Genomic DNA, 21231 nt, shown 5'->3' with positions numbered 1-21231 from the left:
ATTTATTCTGAAAAAATTTCTGTTATATGTAATAATTTTTTTCAAGTAATTATTGCTGAAAAGGAATCAAAACAAACGACACGTAGGGGCAAATTTGTCATTTAAAGCAAACGATTCGAGAGCATGACTCCGCAGTACCCCGAATTCTCAAAATCTCGTTAACTTCTCAAGACTCGAGATTTTATTTTGACCTTTTTGGTCTGTTGCAAGATACAGTGAGCGAGTTATATTTTCGTACCTTATTTGAACGTAATTTCTTGAAATTAATATTTTTATAAAAACCTTCCAATTTTTATGTAAATAAAATCCCCTGAAATTTCATCCAGCTCTCTTCCCGGCTCCGTCGCGGACACCCAAGAAACACCGCAAAATTGCTTCCGAAACAAGAGCCCCAATTCGAAAGGGATTTATCTTTTCCTTTCTTCCTTTTCCATCCCCTTGCAGGTGCAAGACCTAGTTAATCACTTGCACCAAATCCATCGTAACAGAAAAGGTCAGTGGTGATGGAAGCTCGATTAATTTTCTTGCAGTTTCTGGATTTGCATTTTTGGAATTGTATCTTCAATCGAATTGCACTCCTGAACCCTTTCTTGAGAACAGTGCCCGTTCTCAAGAAATAAATAAATAACACTTTTCGGTTTCAGATTCTGCCCTCATTCTTCAATCTGCATGCGGCTTTTGAAGTGCAACCTCTCTTCGCAGCTGCAACTTCATCCGTTTTTGAGGTGTATCTTCGTCTTTCGGATTTTCAGTTACTTTTGTTTATTCAGTTCACTGTTTCGCTTTCTTTTATTTTCACTTTGCGCGAGCTCTCAGGCGTCGTCGACTTGCGACTCGCCAGTTCCTTTTAAATCTTTGCTTCTACTAAATGTTAAATTCGAGACTGATTAGACGTCGGTTAGGTTTTACCTTGATCAATTACTCTTTCCGTTGCCATACAATTCTATTTAGAAGAGTGACGCTTTGTTTTTGAATTCAATTCAATTTAGATTGATAACGGATAGGTTTCTTGTTAATCCATAGTTTGTGCGGAATGATGCGGTGATGTCATATTGTTAAGCCAAAGTTTGTGTTGTACGATGTGACGATGCAATAGTGCACAATGTATTTATGCTGCTGTTTTTCAGGGATTGGTTTTGGAGTTTGTAGCTTATTCAGGACATTTTATGCACTGTAGTTTGTTATGTGCAGGGTGTTTTAGAAACATGGATTCTCGGAAGAGCAAATCTTCTTGTCGTGCATCTTCGCTTAGTGTTGCACATTTAAGTGTTTCAAATAAGGTGGATCAAATGGTGGCGCCCCCTGGGGATGTGGGAGCTGTTCAGACTGATCTGGATATAGACCTTAGGGAGGTTTACTTTTTAATCATGCACTTTTTGTCTGCGGGACCATGTAGGCGAACTTTTCTACATTTTAAGGAAGAACTTTTAGAGCATCAACTTCTACCCAGAAGATATCATGCTTGGTTTTCAAGAAGTGGTGACCTCGGAGGGGATGATGCCGAAGAAGATGATGATGGCTTCTCTTTACCTTTAGATTATAGCAATTTAGTGGGCAGGTACTTTTTGCTTTATATTTGATGATTTTATTACCATGTGGGGTTGTACTTCTGATGCCTAGTTTTTCAGTATAGATACTTTTTTACGAGGGCAAGATATTGGTAAAATGGGAAGTTAAATTTCGTTACACTTCATGTTGAAAGATGATCCACTTTTAGTATGTTTGTTAACTGCTACCAGAAACTTGTATTATATCAGCCTGAGCTCGTTTTTTCTTCCATTATATCAGTAAACGAGAAACATACTTATTCCCTATGTTTCAAAATATATGTTGTTTAAGATTATACTCTGGGATTAAGAAGGTTATTATATATGGTTAATTACAATAAGAAATTGTAGTTTTGTTTGGCCAAGCTACTTACTTATAAGTTATGGGTCCTTTTGGGATGGTTTTTAGTTGTAAGCTTTTAGATTTAAAAAACTACAATCAGTTTTCATATTTAAAAAAATAAATATTAGTTTTTGAGAATTAGTTTTTTGTCTATAAATTTTTTAATCTCAAAATAAATTAGTTTAAAATTTTCATTAATTGTTAAATTAGTTTAAAGGTATTTCTAAATGGTGGTTGCAGTGCACGTGATGATTATGAGAAGGGTCATTTGCCATTGGTAGCAATTATGTATTTTTTGTAAACAATAAACCAAATTTACAAATATTTTTTTCTCAGTTTTGAAAATGAATGTAAAAGTGTTTTGAAATAGAGTTAAAAGCAATTTCGGCTTCATTTTTGTCAAACATGTTTTGTTTTGAAAACCCAAAACCTAAAACTTGCAACCACCTCTAAAGGCCCAAAGCTCTCAAAGTATGATCACTTCATTAATTCAGTCTCTCATTCTATTTAGTGGAGCTACCAAATGATAAAGTTAGAAAAACATCATACTATTTTCTTGATTTTTCAAGTGATAGAAAATTGTAACAAAACATGTTTTCTGAAGTGGAAGATGTTGTGATAAGGTGATCATAGTTTGGTGCATATACTTGTTTACATTGAAAAGACTCTTTTAAAATCTTATATGCTATATCCTTGTGAACTTGCTTCATGCATATGTTCATAGAAATAGAGAGACATTGAGCTGAAATTGTATGTTTTTGTGACAGTAAGAGTGCCTCATTTATATTGAGAAAACGGAATAAATACAATAAATTGAGGAGATTTGATCTACTCTAATAATAAAGGTATGATACTAGAAGTAATAATTATGTTCCTAATAATGCAAGTATATTCTTGATTATGAATATCTACACCTTATTTTATAAAGATCCATAATTATAACACTTCCTTTCAAGTTGGAGCATATAAGTCATGTGATTAGGTTGCAGCTGTGATTGGTCCTTGATCCTTTTCTAATATGTCTGCCAACTATTACTTTCATTGACAAATCTAGTGATGGTATTCTTAGACTCCACCTTTTCTCTTATGAAATGACAATTTTGGTTCATTCATAAAATATAGGATCAAACACAATACGTAATGCTATATGGTTGTCAAATATGAGGTCCGTTTTGGAATTTTATCCAAATTTGAGCTCTTTGAGCAGTTGCTATATGAGTCAAAGGTGACTAAAACCATTACCTTGTATTTTGCTTCTACACTCGATTTTGGCTCAACATTTTTGTTCCTGGTTTTCCATGATATTAAATCTCCCTCAACAGGAACACAATACCTATAAATAGAGCATATATCCTAGGTGAACCTATACATCAACATTAGAATATCCAACAATTTGAGGACTCCCTTTATCTTCATAAATAAGGCTTTTGCTAGGGGTATTTATTTTGGATATATCTTAGGATTCATACAACCGCATCCCAAATGGTCTTGACAGAAAAAGTTCATAATTTGACTTCCTATACTCGCTTCAAAGGCAATGTCAAGCAAGTCACAATGAGATGATTTAGTTTACCAACTAACTATTAGTACCTTTTAGGATTTGAATTCAACTCTCTTTGGCGTGGTACAAGTTTGATACTTGGATCCATTGGTATGTCTACCAAAATATCTAGAACATATTTCCTCTGCAATTTGACCAAACCACCCTTGGATTGAACAACTTCAATACCAAGGAAGTACCACAATTTACCAAGCTCTTTTTTCTGGAACTTCTGAACAAGATGTTGTTTTGGATAGGTTATACCCTCCTTATCACTACCTATGACAACAATGTCATCCACATATATTCACATAAACAATTAGGTAGATGCATCCATGGGAAAAATAATGTTAAAATAATGAATGACCAACTTTACTTCGTGTCATTCCAAATTGCTGGATGACAATACAAAAGCATCCAAACCGTGCATGAGGTGATTGATTAAGGCCATAAATGGACCTGTGAAGATGACACACTATCAAACAACTCCCCTTGAACAGAAAATCCCAGAGGTTCCTCCATATATACCTTCTCATCAAGATCTCCTCGGAGAATAAAGACATATATAGTAAATGTAAAGTAAATAAACCTGTATTTTCGTGAGTCAAAGTGTTAAACTTCAACATTTAGTGGTACTTTGATACTCTGCACTATAGTTATCTCTGAATGGTTGACAGTGACTGATACTCTGAATTAGATGGGTTATCACTTGACCTTTAAGTGCATATGAATGATTATCGTTTAAAAAAAGGCTGCCACACTTTATGGTCAATGCCAGTATACTTAAATGTTTATTGCTATTAAGCATTTAGTGAGAATTTTTATTTATTTGAAGTTTGGTATATTGGAATTGGTTGCTTTGAAAATAGAAAACGAACATAAAATCATTTTGGAAGTTTGTGATTAATACTCTTAGAGGTATCTCCATCTAGAGATTACTTTCAAATATAGAATGCTTCATATTTTAATCCAAATATATGTTCTTATTTGGTTCTGAAATCTTTTCTCTTAAGTGAGCTATAGCTGTTGTTTGATATCACCTAAGTCTTAATTATTGTTCATCTTTTTTTATTACTAGGTATCCTCACATAACTAAGGATCACTTAGTAAAGCTTCTGAAACAATTGATGCTGAGTACGGTCCATCCTTTACATGGAAAACTTGGAGGAAGTAGTCCTAATGCAGCTGATGTTCCTACTTTACTTGGATATGGTTCATTTTCGCTTCTTGACAGTACGTGATAAGCTACAGTAATCTTTTTCTTGATCATTCAAGCTAAGATTGCAAGTCATTAAAGCATAAACTGAAAATAATGTCTACAATTTCTGTCTATCATATGAATTTAATGAATATGCAATTTATACATATTTATTAATGAGTTTCTGTTAGTTATTTGTAATATTCTCAAGGCAATGATTCATATGTTAGGGCTTGCATTAAAGGTTAGGAGTGGGTATATATCAAACCCTGTTTTTATTTATATGCTTTGATGAAATTGACAATTGATTGAAGACATGAATCTTACAAAATTATGTTTGCTTCTATATATATACATGGTTTACAGTTGCCATCCTTGTTCTTCTGCACCAAGATTGGCATCATTGTGTGGCATGTAGTCATGAGCATGTTTAAACTGGGAAGATCCAAGATCCCAAACATTTAAAGACTTGATTAGGTAGTTAGTTGTCTAGGGTTTAAAATTTCTTCCTGGTGTTCCCTTTTGACAAATGTTGTTCTGGTCTGAAGCTTTTATTAACAAAGTTGGATTTAAATATGTCTGGAAGTTGCTGTAGTTGGCCATGCCCCAACATTAATCACAAAATAGATATGTGGAGGAATGGGATATTTACTCTATTTTTATTCCTGTGTATGTACAGGTGATAGAAAAACAGCTGACAAGATTGTGAAGACCCCTCCACTTTACATGCGCTGGCCTCACATGAAGGCTAATCAGGTTCAGGGGCTAAGTTTAAGGGAGATTGGAGGTGGTTTTACAAAACACCATCGTGCTCCATCCATTCGTAGTGCGTGTTATGCTATTGCCAAACCATCTACTATGGTGCAAAAAATGCAAAATATTAAAAAACTTAGGGGGCATCGTGTGGCTGTCTATTGTGGTATGTATTGCTCTTCTTCCTAACTTACTATTAATATGGTGGCTTTATGCAGCTGGATTATCTGAGTTTATGTTCAGTTATTCTTATGAAAGTCACTACTTAGATGTGCATCACATGACACCAATAAGAGTTGATTCCAATGTTTTTATAGTATAATTGTTGCTTTCTCTTCTTAGAGTTTCCTTATGAAGTTAAATATTGATTTGTTATGAAATTAGATGCATATAAATCATTACATTCATAGATGGACTAATGGTTTATAAATTTTTAAAAAATGATTTTATCTTGCAGCCATATTTGACGGATCAGGGAGATTTGTTATTAGTGGTTCTGATGACCGTCTTGTCAAGATTTGGTCTATGGAAACTGCATTTTGCTTAGCTAGTTGCCGTGGACATGAAGTGAGTAAAAAATATAGTTTATGGAAGTAATTTTGACAAGTGTTATCCTTTTATTATCATTTCATCTGATGTTGTTGTTATTAAACTGAAGGGTGATATTACTGACTTGGCTGTAAGCTCAAACAATGCTTTGGTGGCATCTGCTTCAAATGATTTTGTCATTAGAGTTGTAAGTAATATAGCTTAACTTGTATGTTGTCATGCAAACCTTGGGCATCTAAGTTGACATTTGCTTTACAACAGTGGCGATTACCAGATGGGATGCCAATATCAGTTTTGCGGGGACATACAGGAGCTGTCAATACTATTACTTTTAGTCCCAGTGTTGTATACCAGCTGCTATCGTAAGTTTAGGAGTTAAGCCTATTGTTACCTTTCTATACATTGTCCTAGTGATTCTTGAGTCTCAAAATAGATAAGTCTTGATGTTAATCTATTTATTTCATTCATAAATAATTGAATTGTAAAACAGTTGCTAAGGTCATGTTTAGTGTCATACAAAACTCTTTACTATTTTTTATTTGTTAAACCAAGTTTTTTGTTTGGATATTTATTATTGTACTAAATAATAATTGTTGGAGAATCCAAATCAGTTATAGATATAACTAAATTATAATATATAAGTGAGTGCAAATTTCACTTACAAGCTCATTTTTATGATGTTGAGTTAGATTTAAAGTCTGTTCTCTAAGACTAATGTTGTGAATTTAACATACTCCTTTGCATGACATTTAATCTCTTTGCCCCATTCCAAATGACTAACAAAGTTTATTTGTTTTTTAGATTCACTTGTCATGTGACAAACATATTTCATGATTTCATTCTTGTGCAGATTAGTTATTTATTTATAATAAATTCAACTATACTTAGTTTTTCTGTTCGAATATATGAAAAGTATTTTATGCTATCTTGTTCATATATTATAGAATAACTTATCACATCTTAAATCTGTCTTCTAGGATCCTTATTCTTAGGGATTTATCTTATCTTTTAGAAGTTATTTGTTTAGTGTTAAGAGTCCAGTATTGGCATAAATAAGGGTTAATACTTCATGTTTATCAAGTTATCATCAAATTGAAACTCATTACAATATGAATAAAAATATTTTTCAAATTCTTTCTTTTCTTTCCTCAATATTTTAAAACCTTTTAATTTCAACATCGCATCCGAATGGTGCCATCCCCATGTAATTCCTTTGTCATCAAGTTCTGTAAACGAAGAGCTCTACTGTATTTGCATCTGTTTTCTTAGCACCTGATCATCTATTGCATTGTTTCCTCATTCCCACGAGTTTAGATGCTGCTTACCATTGTCTCCATTGCTGTATCCACTTGCCTTTGTATAGATCCATGTCTGTGATCACATCCTCAACTTCAGACCTCTTTTCATTTTTTTTAGGGGGGTGGGGTTGTACTAATTTCTTCGTTATTTTACACACATGTACATCATTGTAGTGTTAATAATCTAACTTTTATGACTTATGTAGGTCATCTGATGATGGAACTTGTAGAATATGGGATGCAAGGAACTCACACAATCCCCGAATATACGTGCCTCGGCCTCCAGATGCTATAAATGGTCAGTTAATTGCTTCTATTTCTGTTAACAGATCAGGTCTAGAATTGGAAGTGGCTGAGTTTAGCATTTTTTACCATATTAAATTTTATATGGTGGTACAATCTATTCAGTTTTTAAGCTGGATAAATTATATTCTATTATAATCTAAATCCAATATAAAAATAAAAAAAAGATCTTTTTATATTTCAACATGTGTTTTAAATAAATACTACACTTGGAATAGTGGATGGAATTATCAAATCTTGTTCAAGTCAAACTATTCGAGTTTAGACATTCAAATGGATGACTTTTTACTTAAACCTTCTAGATCAGTAGTCTGACTTGCTGACTGAAATGATTACTTTTTTGTTATTAGGTTATTATTTATTGAGGAATTATAAACTTTTGCAGGGAAGAGCAATGCTCCACCAGCTAGTTTGCCATCGTCAAGCAATGGTCAACAAAGCTATCAAGTACTTTGTTGTGCATATAATGCAAATGGAACTGTTTTTGTTACTGGTAGCTCTGATACTTTCGCCAGGGTAGGTTTATTGTTGTACTATTCACAAATTTCCTATTTTCTCTCAGGAATACTTATTAGCTTATATAATATCGCTTCTATGCTATGTTGAAAATTACTGCAATTTGCAGGTGTGGAGTGCGTTGAAGCCCAGCACTGATGACTCAGAACAACCAATACATGAGATGGATTTATTATCTGGTCACGAAAATGATGTTAATTATGTACAGTTTAGGTTAGCCATCCCGGCTAGATCTACGCTTGTTTGTTTTGCTTTGTAATGGTCCTTATTATCTTTGCTATTCTGCATGCAGTGGTTGCTCTGTGGCTTCAAAAATTTTAACATCTGATCCCTGGAAAGAAGAAAATACACTGAAGTTTCGAAATTTCTGGTATATGCTAGCGCTTGCTATAATTTTTTCTACCCTGGTTAGTTTTATTTAATGTAACAACTCCCCGTCTCTCATTACTAAATATATGTTGCATACCTGTCATAATATTTCAGGTATTGTCATGATAACATAGTTACCTGCTCTCGTGATGGAAGTGCAATTATATGGGTTCCCAGATCCCGTAAATCTCATGTGAGCTCCTTTAATTGGATTACCATTGAAGTTTGGTCTACTTTTATTCTTGAAGGCATTTTCTTTTCCAGAATTGTTTTGGGGATCTGTGGCATGTGTAGGTTCATTTCCTACCCTTGCTTTCCATGTTAAATATGATTTCCTCTTCTGTTTCAGGGAAAAGTAGGACGTTGGACTCGCGCATATCATCTAAAAGTGCCACCACCACCGCTGCCTCCCCAACCTCCACGAGGTGGTCCAAGGCAGAGATTGCTACCTACTCCTCGTGGTGTCAATATGATTATATGGAGTCTGGATAATCGCTTTGTGCTTGCAGCTATTATGGGTAAAGATGTACTTGCTAAAAGAAATACTGGAGCAGGGAAATTTTAACCTGCAAATTATATATTTTTTGTATACTTAAGTATATTATATTGGTAGCATCTTGTATATAAATCATGGTCAATCACAATCAATTAACTCTGTTGCAGATCTATTGTTTTAAATACTAATTCTTTGATATGATAACTAACTACAGTTACATAATATAGAATTTTTCTGGCCTCAAGTACACTATATTGTTAGACTCGCTACATTTGAGAGATTGTTGCTTTTGGTCACATGGGCCTCATGATTTTGTTCTTAAAAAGTGTCTTTGGTGCTCACTGTGGGGCTCAAACCCTTTGTGGTTGAGTTTAAGCCTCATGGTAATTGAGGTCTACACAAGCATCAAATTGGAAACTATCTTGAATATTGCGAGTGATTCTATCATTGCAACAAACTTGAGGTCCGAACACTAGTTGAAATATGTAAAGGATCCAATTTGTCTAATACTGCATTTGAAAATGGATTTTCTTATAAACAAATCTGCCTTGGAGCATGCATATTTTTCTACTTGCTACTACTGTGTACTACTGCTTGCTGCTGTTACATATGTTGGTTTCGCATGCAATTGATATTTTATTACCACAACATGGCTTAGAGATGTTTAGTGTCACAATTGATTTTTTTATCCCTTGTGGATTGTGGGGTAGAGAATATGTTTGCTATTGTTTCATATATCACTAAGCATTATATACGATCTATATGTTCCTTGGTTTACTATGCAATTGATATTTTATTATCCCCATCAGGCAATTTGTACTTGTACATCTTTTGCTCATGTGATACCCCCCTTGCTGCTCTCATTCTTAACCAACGTAGAACTCCTTTTATTTGCAACATTATCCAATCACATTGATTGATAATTTTCATGATAATTTTATACATTTGACATAACCTACATTCACAACTTTGTGATCCCTTCCCTTCTCTTGTATAGATAATCAATCTTATGTTATTTGATGTGGAGAGAAGGTTGTTGCTTGCTTTAACTGAGTACTTGTCTTCTCTTCTTGAAGATTGCAGAATATGTGTTTGGAATGCAGTTGATGGAAGCTTAGTGCACTCTTTGACTGGTCATACTGAATCAGTAAGACCTAATTCTTTCTTTTTTTTTTTAGTTGAGAATCTGCATAATCTGTCGTCTATCTTTCTCTACCCCCATCCTTTCTGTATTTTGTGTGGGGCTAATTTTTCTCCATTGGAAACATGCTTAGTATTTGTTGGACTAAAAGTTGAAATTTGCTCATACTTTTCTTATTGGGCTAAGTTATAGCCTCTTATTTTTTTTCTTTCTTGATTTGAATTTGTACAGTTCTATCATGACTAAATTGTGATTCTTTAATGGTTGCAGTCTTATGTTTTGGATGTTCACCCTTTCAACCCTCGAATAGCTATGAGTGCTGGCTATGATGGACGAACCATTGTTTGGGATGTAAGCCTCTTTTATTTGGGTCCTTAAAAATCTCAAGGTTTAAACATTCTTTGCAACACATTAATTTATGCCTTTCTGGTATATTATTTTTCCAGATTTGGGAGGGCATACCCATTCGAACATATGAAATTGGACGCTTTAAGTTGGTTGATGGGAAGTTTTCTCCGTAAGTATCTAGAATAATTGTCTTGAATGGTTTTTTATATTTTTGTTTTTCATTTAATAATTCCATTCTTGTATATATTTTCTTTTTCTCTTAATAGATTTTAGTTTGTTCCTCACTTTGGTGATACGCAGTGAATGTCTTCCACACCCATCTGTCTTTCACTTTCATAATCTGTTTGGTGATCCAAACTTTACAGCTATGTATTCGCTGTCAAGTGATAGAGCTGAGAGTTAAAGAAAAATGTTATAAATGCTGAAAAGTGAACTGAGTTAAGGTATCAAGATAATAGAGATGAGAGTTATAGAAAGTTCTATAAATGCTGAAAAATGAACTGAGTTAAGGTTTCACTATTTATAGCCTTACAAAGAACCTGAAAGTAAAACCACACTCTAAGTACACCACACACCTATTTTTTTCCTTTCATTTTTCAATCTAATTAAACAACTAAAAGAAATAATTCTTCTCGTCTTAATTCCATTTAATGAAACAGCTTTAAAATTCCACTTCAATTCATCCCAATTTCTACCATTTCCTATTTCTTTTATATTTTGATGACTATCCAAACAGGGTGCAAGAGAGTACAGCATGAAGACTGAATCAACAAATAATTGTTGTAGTGACAATTATATCATTCCCATAGACAAAGATGAGGACCACTGCAGGACTATGTGAATAGACAAACAAAGAAGAATGACAAATGTGTAGCAGCCTTAAATTAAAACTGTAACATAGTGGATTCCAGTATGTCAAACTAGGCTATAGGAGTCCATTTGAGACCATAAATTGCCTTCTTTAATTTGAATACCAAGTACTAATCATTACAAAGCCAGAGGGTTGAGACATATATATCTCCTCCTGAAGCAGAACATTTAGGAATCTATATTGACATCTAGCCGTTGTAGGGCCACTTGAAAAGGATTAATCTGAATAAGAGGAGATTATATGTAATTGATTAATTTGAAACAATACATCAGCCTCTATATATAGAGAATTGTAACCCTAAAGTATTGGTTACAAAGAGATCCTTAAATCTTCTAACAACTTCTAACAATAAACCTAATGTCCTACTAACAAAACTCCCCCTCAAACTGGTAATGGATCTCTCTATACTAGAAAGAATTAATATAAAAGAAAGAAGATTTGTATTCAATTGATGCAAAATAGGATATCCACTTCTATATATAGAGAACTCAAACTCTAAAGTAATAATTACAAGAGATCTCTAGAATCTTCCAACAACTTTTAGTAATTTAACATGCTACCAACAACTTTTTTGTATTGCATTTAATATCCAACAAACAACACTTTCCCTTAAGTTGGTGAATGGATATCTATCATTCCCAGCTTGCATGTGAGATCATAAAATTGCTCGGTGGGAAGACCTTTTGTAAACAAATCCACTAACTGAAGTCCAAATGGGACATAAGGAAGTAGTGATAAGGTCACCATCCAATTTTTGTTTAATAAAGTGTCAATCTATCTCTTGAACAATAATCCCCTTCCCTTCGAATATTGAAGGATTTTGTTTACAACTTCTAAATGTCTCTCCTTTGAATCATGCATGATCTGACTAAACAACACTCACAATATAGGCTATATCCATTGGTGTGAGCTAAGCAAATGAGCTTCCAAACAAGTCTTTGATATCGGCCTTGATTTATTACTCCTAGTTTTATGGTTTTGTTCTATAGCAACTCCAGTGGTCTTGTGATCAGTCATACTTGTTTCTTTGACAAGATCAATAACATACTTTCTTTGGGAGTAAAGATGCCTTTCTTCAAGTAAGCGACTTCTATCCCAAGGAAGTACTTCAACTTTCTTAGATCCTTCATTACCAAGCAAGTTTTTCCTTCAAGATTTGTTTCTCATGTTCATCATCTTCTGCAACAATCATATCATTAACATAGATTAAGTAGTGAAAGTTTACCTTTTGGATAATGCTTGATGAACAAGGTATGGTCACCTTGACTTTGTCGATACCTCATGAAGATTATAACATGAGTGAACCGACCAAACCAAGCATGAAGTGACTGCTTGAGTCCATACAAGACTTTCTTCAACCTACAAACTTTATTCTCTTCTTCCATAGGCCTAAAACTTGCGGGAATTTCCATATAGACCTCTTCCTCTAATTGTCCATGCAAGAAAGCATTTTTTACATCAAATGGTTGCAATTCCCAACCAAAATAAGTTGCCAATGAAAGAATGATTCTAACCGTGTTCATCTTTGTCATTGGAGCAAATGTCTCCTTATAATCAATAGCATAAGTTTGAGTAAATCCTTTAGCAACTAACCTTGCTTTGTAACATTCTATTGTGTCATTTGATTTATACTTTACATTATCAACCTATTTGCATCCTGCTGCATTTTCATCTAGTGGCCTGTTAACAATTTCCTGTGTTTGGTTCTTTTCTATGGCACTCATCTCTTCATTCATGGCTTGAACCCAATTCTCATCCTTCAATACTTCTTGAATTGAAGTAGGGACTTGAATTGCATCAATGATAAAGACGAAACTCTGGTGCTGCATAGATAGGTTTTTAGTAGTCACAAAATGAGAAATAGGATACTTGGTGCAAGATTGAGTTCTTTTTCTCAAAGCAATGGGCCAAGTCATCGAGATTAGGTTCACAATTAATATTCAAGGAATTTTCCAAATGTTCAAGGGTGTTAGAAGAAGGAACACTTACCCCAAGGTCAGATGATTGGTGCTGTTCTTGGATCAGGTTGGTTGGGTTGCTTTTGTCTCCTTTGATATTTTATATGGAAGAAATTATCCGGAGGACTAATTTCTAGATTTGACCCTGTCTCGGGAACAAAGTTGCCCTTGTTAGGAGCAACTTCAAAATCATGACTAACTTTTGGAGTTGACCCTGACTAGGGAACACAAATTCCCTTGTTAGGAGTAGCTTCAGAATCGAAATCCCATCCAGTTTGTGGGGATTAGAATTTTGAATTGGATGAGTGGTGGTGATGGGTTGGGGAAAGGACGGGTTAGAATAAGAAGGAAAAAGAAAAAAGGACTTGTGATAGGAGATTGTCTTGGCAGTTAGGAAAAGNGGGAAAGGGGTTGTATAAAAGGGGATTGGGTTTAATTGTTAGAGTTAGTTTTTGGATAATAATCAATTGTCAGGATCTTGTTTGTCCTGTAGGGGGAGGTTAAGCTCTTTGAACTTGTATTCTTGACTGTTTAGTAATAAAGAGAGGTTATGCAGTTCGGGGTTGAGTGTTCGGTGTGTGTTTTCTATAGGTTCTTGATTAAAAGAACCTATCATTTGGTCTAACTTGCCGGATCAAGAAGGGCGAGAATCAGCGATGGACAGCAATTCAGAGGGGAGGATAGACAATCTTGAGATCACCGTGGAGGGTATTAAGGAGGAGACGGTGGCAATAAGACGCGACTTACAGCAAATGATGAAGATGATGGGCGGAGGTCGGAATAATCATGATGGAGGCTCCAAAGGGGGAAGTAGCTCCGTGAACGATAACAATGGGAGGCGTAATAATGGGGGGATACGACAGAATTGGCAGAAGAGAGTAGACTTACCGGGATTTGATGGGCAAGAACCGCACGACTGGATTAACAAGGCAAAACGTTTCTTTGACATACAGAAGGTGCCAGAGGAGGATAAGGTGGAGCTTGCTTATATTAGCATGGAGGGGAGTGCAACCTATTGGTTCAAAATCTGGAAAGATAAAGCCAAGAACTGTTCTTGGCCGGGTTTGAAAGCAGCGTTGATAAATCGTTTCGGAGGAGGATGTCGTGGGACGGTGTACGAACAGTTAGCGACGCTGTGAGAAGAAGGATTGGTGGAGGAATTCACTAGAAGCTACGAGATGTTATTGGGACAGCTACAAGGGTTGTTGGAGGAACTTTCATTAGGCTTTTTCTTGGCAGGATTACGGGATGACATTAAGGGTCAAGTACGTATTCAAGATACCAAAGAATTGGAGGGTGCGATAAGAATCGCATGTGATGTGGAGGAAGCGATATCGAGAACGAGAGGAGGAAGTTGGAACGACGTAAAGCTAAATGCCGTGGGTTCGCAAGCCTCGACCACTGTCGTTCGAGGAGAAGTTGATCGACAGCCGTTGAACCGTTCTGAAGGAATGGAGGGAAGTGGGTCGAACCTAAGGGAAGGTTCGGTGACAGCGAATAGCGTGAGAGGTGGTCTCGTTGAAGGAGGCGACAATCAGGGAAGAATGGTAAGGAATTTACCTTACCCAGAATTTCTGAAAAAACGGGAAGAAGGCCGCTGTTTTCGGTGCGGGGTCCGTTTGCACCAGGCCATCGGTGTTCGGGGAAGAGTTTACGCATTCTGCTTCTGGCGGAGGATGAGGTGGATGGCGCAGGTGACGGGGTTGAACCAGAGCTGAGATCTATGGAATTGTTTGCTTGCTCGGCGGAAGGGTTGACTCACCCAAAACTATGAAGTTGACTGGAATGATAGGAGATCGGAGAGTGCTGGTCTTGGTCGACAGCAGGGCCAGTCACAACTTTATCAGACAGAGGTTAGCGGAGGAACTAAAGCTGCCCATAGAGGATGCGCCCCCTTATCAGGTGAGTTTGGGGGATGGGCAGAGAAAGTCGACAAGAGGATGCTGTAAGAAGGTCGCAATCGTTTTGGCGGAGGCGGAGGTCGAGGAAAGACTCCATTTAGTCGAGTTGGGCGGAGTGGATGAGTGGTTGGCGAAACTTGGAGAAGTTAGGATTAATTGGGACGAAATAATGATGATGATATATAACGTGGGGGACAAGATGGTAAACATAAGGGGTGAACTAGCTTTGTCGCGACAACTGATGGAACAAAAAACTTTATTGAAGCTAGTGGATGCTGAGTCAGGGACTTTGGTGTGGGACTCGAGCCTGGTGGAGACAGAGGAGAACGATGAGTGGGATGGTGATTTGATGGAGGCGTAGAAAGTTGAATTAGAAGCAGTGTTGCAGCTGCACTAACGGGTATTTCGAGAGATACCCGGATTGCCTCCGCCACCTAATAAATAACACCGAATCCCACTCAAGGAAGGTTGGATCCTATAAATGTGCCACCATACTGCCTCATCTTTTGAAGGGAGAGATTGAAAGGCAAGCAACGGACATGGGAAGACAGGGCAACGACCTAGTACCGATATCCTGAGCTCAACCTTGAGGACAAGGTTGTTGAAGGAGATGGAGTATTGATAGGAGATTGTCTTGGCAGTTAGGAAAAGNGGGAAAGGGGTTGTATAAAAGGGGATTGGGTTTAATTGTTAGAGTTAGTTTTTGGATAATAATCAATTGTCAGGATCTTGTTTGTCCTGTAGGGGGAGGTTAAGCTCTCTGAACATGTATTCTTGACTGTTTAGTAATAAAGAGAGGTTATACAATTCGGGGTTGAGTGTTCGGTGTGTGTAACGTGTGTTTTCTATAGGTTCTTGATTAAAAGAACCTATCAGCTTGTTCGAAGACATAAAAACTTTTTGAATATTAAATGTTAACATTAATTATATTTCAGTTTAGTTGACAGCCACGTGAAAAACATGGTGACGACACATCACATAATGTGCCATGTCAGCAAAACTGATGGTGTCATCCATTTGAAGGACAAACGGGAATACCAAATCTTATTTTAATTTTTGACATATTTAGGGATGAAATGAAGGCAATATAAACCTTTAAGGACTTGAAAGGGTATTCAGCCTTCTTTGATCTTGCTCCTATCTTTCTCTCTTGAGTAACCATCCCGTCCATTCTTTCTCTTCAAATGTTTGATATTCTTTTGAGGTCCTCGTCACTTTTTATTGTATTTTCTCTCTACTGTAACTTCTAAAACTCAAACCCAAACTAATTTTTTTAATATTAATTTATCTGAAATAATTGTTTTAGCATCAACTATTTTAAAAGTAATTCTTCTTAAATTTAAACCAAACGTGTCCTCTACATTTTTGCTTAAATTCAATTTTTAATATAAGAATGGAGAGTAAGCATTAAACACTAGACCACTATGTTGCTTTAAAGCGAAAGCCAATAAGTAAGAACACTTGACTGCTATCTTGTTGTATGGACTATAGTTATCTGTTCTATATTCAGTTCAACTAAGTAATATTTTTACTTGTTACCAATGTTAATTGTCTGGAACCATGCTAACACTGAAATACCATTATCATTTTTGTGTATCAATTATGTCAAGTTATGAGCTTAAGCTGCTTTGTGTCCAAATGGGAAAAGCCTGACGACTATATGTCTACCTTGCTGATCTTTAGTGTTTCGTGTCACACACATGAATTGTCATTTTTGTAGCCATCACGATCTCTGACGGTGTAATTTGTTAAAACATTGTCATTTTAGGGATGGAACATCAATTGTGCTCTCAGATGATGTTGGACAAATATATTTTCTGAACACAGGTCAAGGCGAGTCCCAAAAGGATGCAAAATATGATCAGGTGGTAAAATATTCCTCCCCTACCCGTTTTTGAAATCAATATAAAATTTATGGCAAGTAAATTTATGTCTATTTTTTTTTTTTTTTTTTTCTGGCAGTTTTTTCTTGGAGATTACCGACCCCTTATTCAAGATACTCAGGGAAATGTTCTTGATCAGGTTGATAGTCCATGCGCTTCTGTATTTTGTTGATTGTCAGTATGTTTGACTTGATAAGATTGTTGAAATTTTCTGTGGCATACCCAGCTAACCTATGTCACATCTGATGCAGGAGACTCAACTTCCACCACATCGAAGAAACATTCAGGAACCTCTGTGTGATTCTAGTATGTTACTTTTTTATTCTAGTATGTTGTGGCTTATTTTGTAATTCTTATGTTTAATAGGATGCTAATTTCTTACAATTTTTCTTTTATGCCAGGCATGGTGCCATATCCAGAACCTTATCAGAGTCAATTTCAGCAACGTCGACTTGGTGCTCTTGGCATTGAATGGCGTCCTTCGCTGATAAAATACGCTGTCGGCCCAGATTTTAGTGTTGGCCAAGGTCTGGACTTCCCAGTCATACCTTTGGTAGATTTGGATGTAATGGTTGAGCCACAACTAGATTTCTTAGATGCCACGTTATGGGAACCAGAATATGACATGATTGTAAGTGAGGATACTGATTCTGAATACAATGTGAATGATGATACTTCTAGTGCAGCTGCACAAGGGAGTGTCATCTCTTCTAGTGATCTAGAGGGCAGCGAAGATGACTCTAGTAATAAGGATGGCCTTAGAAGATCAAGAAGGAAAAAACATAACGTTGGAGTAAGTGTCTTCTTTTTTGTTTGATCAATAATTAATTACAAATGATCTGATCTTAATGTTTCTCAGGTTGAGGTAACGACTTCCTCTGGAAGGCGCGTTAGAAAAAGGAATTTGGATGAGTGTAATGGTAATACTTCTGGAAGTAACAGACCTAGTAAGAAATCCAAGGGCAGTTCAAAATCATCAAAAAGGAAATCTTCAAAAGCAAAGACATCAAGACCCCAGAGAGTTGCTGCACATAATGCTCGCCATATGTTCTCTCAAATTGATGAAACATCTACTGATGAGGAAGATAATGATTCCAATGATGAATCATCAGACAGTTTCCAAGATCCAGACGATTTTAGTGAGCCTGAGAGGGAAATGGACGTGAAGCATGATGAATTTAAAAAGTCTCAGTTAAAAAAGTTTGTAAATGCATCGAAGCCTCCTGTATGCTCTGAATCCCAGTCAAATGTTGAAAGTAGACCAAGACTGGTACTTAAGTTGTCACTTCGTGATTCTAAGAAGAGTGTGCCCACAGAGGACACAAAACCTACTTGTGAGACTGAGGATAATATGGTATGTCAGTCTTCTAGACCTCAACCCCGAGAATGCCATCATAAAACTTTTCCAGATTCAAAATCTTTGGACTCTGTGCTATCTTCTATGACTGCAACTAATTCTGAACTTCCCCAAAGGCACAATGGAGATGAAAATGATGATAAGATTCAAACTGAGAATGCTACAAATAATCTGGATCCATCTAGATATGTTGAGGAAAACACAGATCAGTGCAGAAAGGTGGAGACACTCACGTATGAACTGTCAAGATCAGGGGATACTTTACTGACTGATGCTGAAAATGATGATCATCTCAAACACAATGCCAATGGGTAAGTAAAGATAAATGTAAAAAAAAATGTTTATGATACTGCTTCATTTTCTATTTGGCAATGTCTTCGGAATCCAATGTTTTTCACTACCATGTTTTGCAGGAGATCAGAACATATGATTGGCGAGTTAGAGACTGCCGGTAGTATGATTAATAAAGGGCTGACTGGTTTTGAAGATGCACTTAAAATTTCCTCACCCGAACCTTTGTTATCTGGAAATGCTCAGCCAAATGATGATGCCTTCTGGACATCTGGTTATGAGAAGTTCAATGGTGTTAGTAAATGCCAGTCTGGGTCTGGCAAATGTGCGGAGGACTCGTTAGAAAACAATGAAGCTGTTCACTCAAGCCACTCTGCTGACCTGAAAATGAAAGCACCTGTGAAATCAACCAAGCTAATTATTAAAAAGAAACAGATTTCATCTGAAACCGAAGGTCCTTGCAAACTAAAATTTGTTAGTTCTAAGGCAGATTCAACTGGTGCTAGAGGTATTGTTATATCTGGAAATTCCTCTATTACAGGTCCTAATCTTTTACCAGAAGGTGAAGATGACAGAAAATTTAGTACTCCACAGCTACTGCATTCATATTCTGACAAGAGAAGAGATTACGTTCGTGAAAGGGATAAGTCGCATAAAGGAAAAGTCAATCAAGATGGTTTTGAATCTTTTGATTGTGATATTGAAGAACATAATTCGGTTTTCAGCAATCAACTTGGTTTAGGAATTGGTTTGTCTGATGTTTTAAGTGATCCTATACGCCGATCACGATCTGTAAGGATAAAAACAACTTCTGAGGAGCCAAGCACTTCAAACAGAAGGGTTAAAATTCATGGGGGTCAAAGTTCGAGGGGAAAATCTGATTGGGAAGACTGTTCTACCAAAGTGTCTGATCAACTTCATCGTAGAACTAGGACTTCTAGACATAGGCGTGATGAACATATTCCCAGTAATCCTGGTGGCTCTTTAACTCGAAGGGTGTCAAACCATCATGTCAAAAATTCGTCATGGCTGATGCTATCAATGCATGATGATAGTTACCGATATATTCCTCAACTTGGTGATGAAGTTGTGTACTTTAGACAGGTATTTTACATTTTGTTTGCGTTATGGTTTGTAATAAATAGTTCATAGACTCTTGGAAATCAAGTTTCCCTAATCTGTTTCCTAGTTTATGCTCTTATCCTTATTTGGTTGGTTTTGTAATCTGCTTCCTAATTCATCTTCCTGATATTTGATTGCCAGGGACATCAAGAGTACTTAGAGTCATGTTCATCATCTGAAACAGGTCCATGGAGATCAGTTATAGGACTAGGCTTTTCTGAAATTTGCAAGGTTGAAGAGCTTGAGTACGCTGATCTCCCAGGTTCCGGGGACAGCTGTTGTAAACTTAAACTTAAATTTGTGGATCCTTCTTCATACGTGCATGGCAAAATGTTTAAATTAACCCTACCTGAATTGAATGACTTCTCTGATTTTGTTGTTGAGAAAACATGGTATGATACTGCCATGAAGAGAAATTGGTCTTCGAGAGATAAATGCAAGGTCTGGTGGAGAAATGGAGACGGGGATGGTGGAAACTGGTGGGATGGTAGAATTATTTCAGTGCAGGCCAAATCTCATGACTTCCCTGATAGTCCTTGGGAAAGGTATCAGATCCAGTACAAGAATGATCCAACCGAGAATCATCTGCATAGTCCGTGGGAACTACGTGATCCTGATCCTGAGATTCAATGGAAGCATCCCCATATTGATCACACAATCAGAGATAAGCTGCTTTCCTACTTCACTAAATTGGACCGCAGGGTAAGTAAATATAAAACTTTATTAGCCTATGTTCTTTCACTGAATTAGAGGCTTATTGATACTTGCAAGATGCAAAGTTCTAATTTTGATTTAAAGGGTGGTGGGTGGAGCGTTTCTCATTGTTTGTATTTCCCTCAATTCAGGAGAAATTTGATATCCAAGCGTTGAACAAAGTAGCTGAAAAATTAGAGTTTGCAAACAGGTATTAAAGTTTCTGTCTAGGAAAACAGAGAGGATTGATGTGGCTGTCGTTTTGCATACAATCTTGTTCTAGCAATTAGGTTAAACCTGAGTTAATTTGTCATCTTTGGATTTGTTTTACAGGTTTCCCGTCCCACTCTATCCTGAATTGATTCAGTCAAGGTTGGAGAATGACTACTATCGTACTGTGGAAGGTGTAAAGCATGACATAATGGTAATGTTATCAAATGCCGAAGACTTCTTTAGAATTACAAAAAATGTTCAGCTGTTGGGCAAGATCAGGAGAATATCAGACTGGTTTAGAAAGAAACTTGAAAGGGTATAGAAGGCCCAAATTGGGTTTTATAGGTTTCTTCTAACATTGTTTTTCATTCTTTAATCCAATTTTGGAGAATTAGTTGGTATTTAAGTTGGTTTTATAGAAATGGTGAAGGGCATAGGTGGTGGGTAAATATCAGCTATCACGTGTATATATACGAACTCATCCTTTTTAATGCCAATTGCCGTTATGAAGCATCTTCGGCTTTATAACTTTGATTTCAAA

The 21231-nt window shown here is 36.3% G+C and overlaps 1 protein-coding gene across 5 annotated transcripts; it reads left to right on the top strand.

Annotated features, from left to right (window-relative positions):
* Window positions 1-217: 217 nt before the first annotated feature.
* LOC106772005 (bromodomain and WD repeat-containing protein 3) lies at window positions 218-21231 on the top strand. 5 transcript variants are annotated; one of them, XM_022784971.1, is made up of 27 exons: window positions 218-493; window positions 645-725; window positions 1178-1558; window positions 4509-4663; window positions 5308-5547; window positions 5839-5948; window positions 6040-6117; window positions 6192-6292; window positions 7435-7526; window positions 7917-8047; window positions 8157-8260; window positions 8340-8417; window positions 8531-8609; window positions 8766-8934; window positions 9989-10059; window positions 10324-10404; window positions 10500-10570; window positions 16900-16996; window positions 17094-17153; window positions 17266-17320; window positions 17416-17807; window positions 17874-18682; window positions 18785-19116; window positions 19204-19766; window positions 19926-20486; window positions 20630-20688; window positions 20811-21231. In XM_022784971.1, the coding sequence occupies exons 2-27, from the start codon at window positions 670-672 to the stop codon at window positions 21010-21012; spliced, it is 5127 nt and encodes a 1708-aa protein (XP_022640692.1). In that variant the 5' UTR covers window positions 218-493; window positions 645-669; the 3' UTR covers window positions 21013-21231. The 5 variants fall into 5 exon arrangements, with proteins under 5 accessions (XP_022640692.1, XP_022640690.1, XP_014513591.1 ...); XM_022784969.1 differs by having other exon boundaries at window positions 18785-19766; XM_014658105.2 differs by having other exon boundaries at window positions 1192-1558; window positions 18785-19766; window positions 20811-21012.

The sequence above is a fragment of the Vigna radiata genome, chromosome 8 (genome assembly GCF_000741045.1).
Source record: "Vigna radiata var. radiata cultivar VC1973A chromosome 8, Vradiata_ver6, whole genome shotgun sequence".
In the NCBI taxonomy this organism is placed as follows: Eukaryota; Viridiplantae; Streptophyta; class Magnoliopsida; order Fabales; family Fabaceae; genus Vigna; species Vigna radiata.
This window is presented reverse-complemented; position numbering and strand designations above follow the sequence as displayed.

What these genes read in the sequence shown, in the direction of transcription:
- LOC106772005 (XM_022784969.1), top strand. Translation starts at nt 670, where the DNA reads ATGCGGCTTTTGAAGTGCAACCTCTCTTCGCAGCTGCAACTTCATCCG. An exon ending in CAACTTCATCCGTTTTTGAG is followed by an intron (nt 726 to 1,177) that starts GTGTATCTTCGT and finishes TATGCACTGTAG; the next exon opens with TTTGTTATGTGCAGGGTGTT. An exon ending in TGTGCTTGCAGCTATTATGG is followed by an intron (nt 8,935 to 9,988) that starts GTAAAGATGTAC and finishes CTCTTCTTGAAG; the next exon opens with ATTGCAGAATATGTGTTTGG.